At 37.7% G+C, this 9622-nt stretch overlaps 1 protein-coding gene across 1 annotated transcript; it reads right to left on the bottom strand.

The window, feature by feature from the left end:
- Positions 1 to 8289: 8289 nt before the first annotated feature.
- Positions 8290 to 9249, bottom strand: LOC147357933 (olfactory receptor 56B2-like). The gene has a single exon (XM_086341993.1). The coding sequence runs from the start codon at positions 9247 to 9249 to the stop codon at positions 8290 to 8292; it is 960 nt and encodes a 319-aa protein (XP_086198119.1).
- Between the last annotated feature and the right edge of the window lie 373 nt (positions 9250 to 9622).

The raw sequence follows: 9622 nt of genomic DNA on the forward strand, positions 1-9622 counted from the left end.
CAAGGAGATCCAACCAGTCCATCCTAAAGGAGATCACTCCTGGGTGTTCATTGGAAGGACTGACTCTGAAGCTGAAACTCCAATACATTGGCCACCTGATGAGAAGAGCTGACTCATTTGAAAAGACCCTAATGCTGGAAAAGATTGAGGGCAGGAGGAGAAGCGGACGACAGAGGATGAGATAGTTGGATGGCATCACCGACTCAACGGACATGGGTTTGGGTGAACTGAAGGAGCTGGTAATGGGGCAGAGAGGCCTGGTGTGCTGTGGTTCATGGGGTCGCAGAGTCGTACACAACTGAGCGACTGAACTGAACTGAGACAGGGAAGCCTTGAGCTTCCCAGGTGGCATTAGTGGTAAAGGACCCAGCTGCCAATACATGAGGCACAAGAGACACAGTTCCATCCCTGGGTCAGGAAAATCCCCTGGAAAAGGAGATGGCAACCCACTCCAGTATTCTAGCCTGGAGAATCTCATGAACAGAGGAGCCTGGTGGGCTACGGTCCATAGGGTCAAAAAGTTGGACAGAACTGAAATGACTTAGTACCCACTGCAAGCAAACTGTAGCTGACTAGGTTCCTCTGTGCATGGGATTTCGCAGGCAAGAATGCTAGACTGGGTTGCTGTTTCCTTCTCTAGGGGATCTTCCCCACCCATGTCTCCTGCATTGGCAGGAGGATTCTTTCCCACTGAAACACCAAGGAAATCCAAGAGAGTAGTTAAGTGTTTAAAATACTGTATGAGTCAGAGTTATAAAGTTGTTACTTATTTTTTTACCTACATCCTGTTTTATCTTTATGTATTCACAATGAAAGAGGACAGTTTAGATACTGCAAGAAACAACTTCTTTGGAAGTAGCTAGGCAACATAATATGAACTACTTAATAAGAGCCTCTTCAAAGACCTTTCTTGTGCTATAACAAATTCTTGGACTCATAAAGGAGCAGGTAGAAATGAAATCAAGCAAAACTTTGCAGGCAATCAGGGGATTTTTCAAATAGCAAAAGACCAATAGTTATAAGACCAATGATCTTACAACTGAATCATGGTTAAAGTTCTGTTAAATCAGTTTCTTTTTTTGTTTTTCTTTCTTTCTTTTTAAAATTTTTTTTTCTGTTGTTAGATATTTCTTATTCAAAATCTCCAATAGTTTTAGCTTTGTGGTTCTTCAGTTTTCTATTCTATTTTGTACCCTCCCACCTCCACTCCAGCTTCAAGCATTACCTGCTTTAGCAATATCAACTTTGTCTGAGAGAGGACAAGGAACCATCCTTTGAATCTTTGTCTGCCTGCCAATGTAGGAGATATCAGGGACATGGGTTGATCCCTGTGGTCAGGAGGAACCCCTGGAATAGTAAATGAAAACCCACTCTAGTATTCTTGCCTGGAAAATTCCAAGGACAGATGAGCCTGACAGGCTACAGTCTGTGGGGTCACAAGGAATCAGACATGACTGAGTACTGAACACACAAACACACAAATGAGGAGGACTTTGTAGGTAAGGAATATGTTTGCCTATGGATCTATATCTCTTTCTATTTTAACATCATGATATTATAAAACACATTGATAACTTGAATCCACCAGAATTTAACAAAAAATTATTATTTGTGCATAATATTTTTATATTTGCATTTTTTATTAAGATATAATGCATATATTTGATATCAATAAATTTTTTAGAGTTAATGAACAGGTTACTAAATAAATTATTCACATTTTATGACTTTAAGAATTATTATTCTGTATTTTAATTGCTGCCTTTTCAAAAGTATAAAAGGAACCATCAGGAAAAATAGAACTATAATATCTCTTTCAAATCAACAGAAAAATTTAAATTCTCAAAGCAATTCCCTAATATAAAGTATATATAATAAAAACACTTTCAAAAATGCAAGGAAAATATGCAGCAGCAATCAAAACAAATTGTTTAGGTTTGGAAATAAATTTCAATCAGTAAAACAATACTGCTAGTTGGAGTTATTTCACCCTGATTATTTGCAAATGCTTACACAATAAAATACATATCAGTAAGTAACTATATATATAAATGACAAAAAGAGTGTGAACTAAAAATACACAAAGTTTTTTGGAAATAAAAATTATATAAACCAAACACATACTCCCCCCAAAAGGGAGGAAATAGACACACAAACAAAATAGACACTCAAACAAGTAAATGTTGGGTAAGATCACCTTGGTAAAGCAATAGATGATATGTTTACACACAGCAGTTAATCCTCAGTATATCACATTGTTCAATTTCCATGTTCATATGATTGTCCACAAGCAAAATAATAAAATATATTGAAATTATCTAGTTTATTAGTATGTGGAATAAATTTCAAAATTGTGGAATTCACTTAAAGCAGCCAAAATTTATTAACTAATCCTCAAATTCCTGTTTAATAACACTGGTGTGGACTCTAACAATGGCATTGTGGAAGCTAACAATGGCAAGGCTAACAGAAGCCTTGCAATTTGTGTTTTTGACAAATAATATGAGTTTACAATATACTAAGAATGTGTTTCTTACAAACCAAAACTGTCATCAGGTTTCTTTCTTTTCAGGCTTGTAAATATTTTTCTGATGTTTACATGCCATTACACTTTTCACATTTCTTTTAAATTTTCAGTAAGAGACAAAACTGTAGCAATTCATATATGTGCGTAGGTATATTTGCACACATATATAATGATTACTGTTGAATAAGAAAGAATTTGAAGTGTATTATTGACTAGTGTAGACAGATTTTCAAAGTTGTTGAAAAACTAGGATCTTACTTGTTTCTTCCTCTCAATACCTTTGAACTGTCAACTCTTATCTCTTTGTCCATGAAATACAGGTAGAGAAAGCCAGCCTTGGAATTCTCCAGACAAGAATACTGGAGTGAGTAGCCATTCCCTTCTCCAGGGGATCTTCTGAACCCAGGGATTGAACCCTGGTCTCCTGTATTGTAGGTGGATTCTTTACTGTCTGAGCCACCAGGGAAGCCCAGAAAAAGCACTGATTTAAAAAAAAAAAATCACTGAGAATAGCAAATATATCTCTGCGGTCATTTGTGCTCTATTTCTAAGGATACAGTTCCTAAAGATGAGATAAATATCCTATTTATGTCCTTCTTGTTTCCTTTTAAAAGTTCTAGTGTCGATTATTAAAGCTGGTTTTCTTGTTACATGAGAAATCTACGTTCATTTGGAATACATTTACAATACTCTAAGTTAACAAGCCAAGCTTAAACCAAATATTGTAGTACTGATCATAATTACATAGTCATAAGTTGCTCAGTCGTGTCCAACTCTTTGCGACCCCATGGACTGTAACCTACCAGGCTTCTCCGTCCATGGGATTTTCCAGGCCAGAATACTGGACTGGGTTGCCATTTCCTTCTCCAGGAGATCTTCACAACCCAGGGATTGAACCGGGGTCTCCCACATTATAGGCAGACGCTTTACCATCTGAGCCACCAGGGAAGTCCATTAATTACATAAGACTTTCCAAAACAAATTTAAAATGATTGCAATACATTATAACTTAAGTTTTCTGCAAGGAAAATGGGCTCATGTTGTTCTGTGGGAGACAAGTGTGTTGAAGTTATGACATTAACACAAGAACATGGTCACTTATTTATAAGTACAATTATTGTACCACCTGTTGCCTCTTCCTGTTTCTAAAATCCTTAGAAATGTTTGTTTCCTCACTAATCAGTTCTCAATTTTACATTCCATGTTCTTTTTCTAATATGGTTGTTTATTCCTCCTCCCAGTAGATTTTCCTACATAAATTTAATAAAATTCAGTCACAAATAAGTATCTCTAAAAATAAACTATGTAAATTAGATTCTTAATCTGAGATCAGTCGGAGGGTAGGTAAATTACAAGAGTCCTGTGACTATGATCAAGAGCTATTCTCTTGCTGTTTTCCCATTCTTCATTAAACGGCTGTGCTTCTTTCTTGATATTACCACAACAGAGCCAAAAAAGATTACCATTTGCTTAGAAAAATAACTAGATATTCATAATAAACATGGAAAAATGTACTGTATTGTAATCTGAGAAGAGAAGTAAATATTTTCCCATGAAAATCCAGTCTTTCTGAACATTTCAGCCTTCAAATTGGTAGATGGAATCGTACCTGAAGTTGTGTGGATATAATAATCAGTTATTATAAATCCCAAAACTCCTCACACTTTTTACTGCCTCCTGCTGCTGCTGCTAAGTCGCTTCAATCGTGTCCGACTCTGTGCAACCCCATAGACAGCAGCTCACCAGGCTCTGGCGTCCCTGGAATTCTCCAGGCAAGAACGCTGGAGTGGGTTGCCAGTTCCTTCTCCAATAGGGAATTTTAAAAGTTTCTGCCTCTACTCCCACCATTGTAAGTCCTTTAGTACCTTAGTTTCTGGAAAGCCAAACAGTGAGTTGAATGCAATCTGCTCCAGGTGTTCAGGATATTGGTTTAAAAAAATCAAGAATGTACAATATATATACATTCAAGTCCTCAACTACTAAATCTTTTGACATTTGCACTATAGGACTGAATATTTTTAAGATGTGTTATGTATCCTAGGGAATATTGTAAAACACTTGAGATACAGGTACTGATTTGGGAATTAAGCTAACCCCTATTGAAAAAGGAGCAGTGGAAGTTTCTATTCTCACTGCCTAGAAGATAACACATGGAGAATAAATTAATCTGTATGTATCTACTCCAGTACTCTTGCCTGGAAAATACCATGGACGGGGCAGCCTGGTAGGCTGCAGTCCATGGGGTCCCTAAGAGTCGGACATGACTGAGTGATTTCACTTTCACTTTTTGCTTTCATGCATTGGAGAAGGAAATGGCAACCCACTCCAGTGTTCTTGCCTTGAGAATCCCAGGAACGGGGGAGCCTGATTTCTATGGGGTCGCACAGAGTTGGACACGACTGAGGTGACTTAGCAGCAGCAGCAGCAGCAGCAGCAGCAGCAGGGATTTTAATGTTTATTCAAGAATTCTCTTCCTTCCCTTGTAAGGATGTTCAGAGGTTTTAATCTCACACACATTCCTATTTCTTTTTACATTCACTTTTTTTTCTTGCATGTGAGGATGATCATGAATATTATGGAAATGTATAACTCCATCAATAGTTCAGGCTTATTATGTTAGTAATATTTTGATGCCTAAGTTTTGAGATAATAATGATGTTGATGATAACATAAAAAATAATAAAACACAAAGGATTCTAGTTACGTATGCATTAATTAGACATTGAAAGCAACACTTGTATTTTTTACTATTTGGAAAAATCATTTTAGAAGTAGATAAATCAGATACTTTAAATTTTATAATGTAGAATTAACTGTTGGCACATTTTTAAATATATATTTTCTATGTGTATGTTAGTCAGTCGCATCTGACTATGACCCCATAGATTGTAGCCTGCCAGGGTCCTCTGCCCATGGAATTCTCCAGGCAAGAACACTGGAGTGGGTTGCCATGGCTTCCTCCAGAGGATCTTCCTGACATAGTGATTGAATTCGGATCTCCTACATTGCAGGCAGATTCTTTACCATCTGAACTCCCAGGGAAGCCCATATATTTGCTATATGTATATATTGGAAAAGGAAATGGCAACCCATTCCAGTATTCTTTCCCAGTGAATCCCATGGACAGAGGAGCCTGGCAGGCTACTATCCATGAGGTTGCAAGAATCAGACACACCTTAACAACTAAAGAGAAAGAGAGAGATGTATATACATGGGCTTCTATATTGACAAAAGTTCTGGTAATAACTACTAAAAAATAAATTGTACCATTTTAAATTGATGTTAAATGATAAGTAAATTATTTTAACCATTTTCCATATATAGAGAGACATATATGCATACATAGAGAGAGACATATATACATACATAGGGAGAGACACAGAGAGAACAGTCATTTTTCTTTTTTGCATTTTATCATTTTTTTTATTGAAGTGAAATTCACATGCCACATAAAATAGCACTCAAAAATGCACAACTGAGTACCTTTTGGTACATTCAAAGTGCTGCACAACCGTCAGCACAATACTATTTCAAAACATTTCCATTACCACAAAAGAAATATCTGTAGCATTAATCAGTAACTGCTTATTAATTTGTCACTTCTCTTCTTACCAAGGACTATTTTTTGTTGTTGTTGTTCAATGGATTCCCTTTTCTGGAGATTTGATGTAATTGAAAGCATGCAACTTGTAGCCTTTAGTGTCTGTCTTTTTTATTTAGCATGCTTTTTTTCAAATTTTATTTACACAAGAACATGTATCAGAACTTCATCCTTTTTATGGATGAATAATAATTCCTGAAATGGATATGCTTAATATTGTTTATCTATTAAACAACTGATATTCAACAGCATTTGACTTCTTTCAACTTTTTGATTAACAATGATACTATGAATGTTTCTACATAAAATTTTTGCTGCAGCTGTGTTAAGTTGTCTGATTATATGCTTAGGAGTTAAATTTCTGAGTCATATGGTGACTACTTTTAAATTGAGTAATTACTAAACATTTTTCCACAGTGCCTGTGTGATTTTTACATAGTCTCCATCAATGTATAATAATGCCATGTTTCAAAATATTGCCAATATCTGCTAAATTTAAAACAAAATAGTAATCATTTAGGGTATACATTAATTATCCTAAACTTATTGTGATTATTGTTGTTTTGATTTTAATTTAATGATGTTGAAATCTTTTCATATATTTGCTGGCACCTCATATCTTCTTTAGAGAAGTGTCTCCTCAAGTTCTTTGATCATTTAAAAATGGTAAAACACCTCAGAAAGAGACACAAATATCTGGAGCAGTTGTTGTTGCTCAGTTGCTAAATCATGTCTGGCTCTTTGAGACCCTTGAACTGCAGATGCCAGGCTTCCCGGTACTTCACTGTATCCCAGAGTTTGCCTAGACCCCTGTCTATTGAGTCAGGGATGCCATTTAATCATTCTTCCTCTGTCATCCCCTTCTCCTCCAGTGCTCATTCTTTCCCAGCATCAGGGTCTTTTAGAATTAGTCAGCTGTAGGCAACAAAGATCATGGCATCCGGTCCCATAACTTCATGGGAAATAGATGGGGAAACAGTGGAAACAGTGTCAGACTTTATTTTTTGGGCTCCAAAATCACTGCAGATGGTGATTGCAGCCATGAAATTAAAAGACGCTCACTCCTTGGAAGGAAGTTATGACCAATCTAGATAGAATATTCAAAAGCAGAGACATTACTTTTCCAATAAAGGTCCGTCTAGTCAAGGCTATGGTTTTTCCTGTGGTCATGTATGGATGTGAGAGTTGGACTCTGAAGAAAGCAGAGCGCCGAAGAATTGATGCTTTTGAACTGTGGTGTTGGAGAAGACTCCTGAGAGTCCCTTGGACCGCAAGGAGATCCAACCAGTCCATTCTAAAGGAGATGAGCCCTAGGATTTCTTTGGAAGGAATGATTCTAAAGCTGAAACTCCAGTACTTTGGCCACCTCATGCGAAGAGTTGATTCATTGGAAAAGACTCTGATGCTGGGAGGGATTGGGTGCAGGAGGAGAAGGGGATGACAGAGGATGAGATGGCTGGATGGCATCACTTACTCAATGGACGTGAGTCTGGGTGAACTCCGGGAGTTGGTGATGGACAGGGAGGCCTGGCATGCTGCGATTCATGGGGGCGCAAAGAGTTGGACACGATTGGGTGACTGAACTGAACTGAGGCAGCAGGTGGCCAAAGGATGGGAACTTCAGCTTTAGCACCAGCCTTCTTTACGGTCCAACTCTCTTGTCCATAAGTGACTACCAGAGAAACCATAACTTTGACTCTAAGCGCCTTTGTCATCAAAGTGATGTCTTTGTTTTTAATATGCTGTCTAGTTTTGTCATGGAGCAGTTATATGCTATCAGTAATTAAATAAAATACATATGGATTAAATACTTTAATTAAAAAAAAAGAAAATGGCAGATATCTCTTTTAACCATCTCTATTAAACATTGTTTGGAAGTTCTATTTAGAGAAACTGGAGACAAAAATGGAATATATATATTCCTGAATATATATCTGCTGTTTTTTTGTGGATTCCTTGAGACAATCAACATCATTGCGTTACTCATTTGATGAAGACATTTATTGAAAAGCAAGATTATTTCATTCTCATTTTGAAGGTTTCATTAATTTCCACTTATTCCATAAAGTAACTGAAAAATGTTAGTGTTTCTTAGTTCTTCTTTGAAGAATATAATGAATATATACATAGGGAAATTACAAAGTTGAGCATCCTCCCCAAGTTAACTACCTTTTAAGTCCAGCTTAAGGAGCTTACACAAGCCCTGTCTGAACTCCTTGTTCTTGAGTGCATAGACCATAGGATTGAGGGCAGGAGGAATGACGTTGTGGAGTACATTGAGTAGAACTGGGATGAGGGGAAACATCATTGTTGCACTATGGGTGATAGAAATGACAATAATTACTGTGTAGGAAAACAGGATTAGGATGAGGTGGGAAGTGCAGGTACTCAGGGCCTTGGATATAGCTTCCATTGAGTTCAGTTTCAGTACAGAGTGAAGTATCAAAGCATAGGATACAAGAATAAAACCCAAATCACTCCCCATGAATATCCAGGCCAAAAGTAGCTGGTAAACACTGTTGATCGTTCTGTCATCACAGGATAGACTAGTGACACCAAGATTAGAGCACAGACAGTGCTCAATTTGGTTTTTTGAGCAATAGTGTCTCTGAGCCGCCAACACAGGAATTGGGATGGTAGTCAGGCTGTTTCTGAGTGCCATGAGCACAGTAGCTTTGACCACAAAAGATTTGGTGATGATTGATGAATAATACAGTGGTTGACAAATTGCCACATATCTATCTATAGCCATGCAGACAAAAATGCCTGATTCCATTCCTACAAAGCTATGTATGGCATACATCTGTACAAAGCACTCAGGGAGACCAATGGTCTTTGCATTGAACCACAAGATGGTCAAAATCTTGGGCATGATGGTGGTAGCAAGGCTCATGTCAACCACAGCCAGGATGCCCAGGAAATAATACATAGGCTGGTGCAGTGTTGCCTCTTGATTGATGATGATCAAGATAAGTATGTTTGCACTGAGAGCTAAGAGGTAGAGCAGAACCAGGGGCAGGGATAGCCAGTGCTGCCAGCTGTGAATGCCTGGGAATCCCAAAAGAATGAACTCAGAGACCTGAAACTTTGAGCTGTTGAAATTTCCGAGATCCTGGAACATAATTCACTAAGAAGAAAAACATTCAAGGTTACTATTCTTACTAATCTCTCTGACAGTGTTTGAAGAAGTTGCATTCATGGTTTTATAGGTGTTGTAGGGGAATCCTCTTTTTAAACTCTAATTCCAGCACTAACGTTCCTTGAAAGGGAAAGGTTTTTGAGAGTGTTAGTCACTCAGTCATGTCCAACTCTTTGCGACCCCATGGACTGCAGCCCACCAGGCTCCTCTGTCCATAGAATTCTCCAGGCAAGAATACTGGAGTGGGTAGCCATTCGCTTCTCCAGGGAATTTTCATGACTGGAGGATTAAACCCAGGGTTCTTGCTTTGCAGGCAGATTAGAAGTATCCAACATTCTTTGGGTATTTCTAATTA

The sequence above is a fragment of the Bos grunniens genome, chromosome 15 (assembly GCF_055505025.1).
Source record: "Bos grunniens cultivar Pamir isolate PY7600 chromosome 15, Bosgru_T2T1.0, whole genome shotgun sequence".
NCBI lineage: Eukaryota > Metazoa > Chordata > Mammalia > Artiodactyla > Bovidae > Bos > Bos grunniens.

Bases quoted from the DNA above. Each gene is read 5' to 3' on its own strand.
- LOC147357933 (XM_086341993.1), bottom strand. From the start codon at position 9,249: ATGTTCCAGGATCTCGGAAATTTCAACAGCTCAAAGTTTCAGGTCTCT.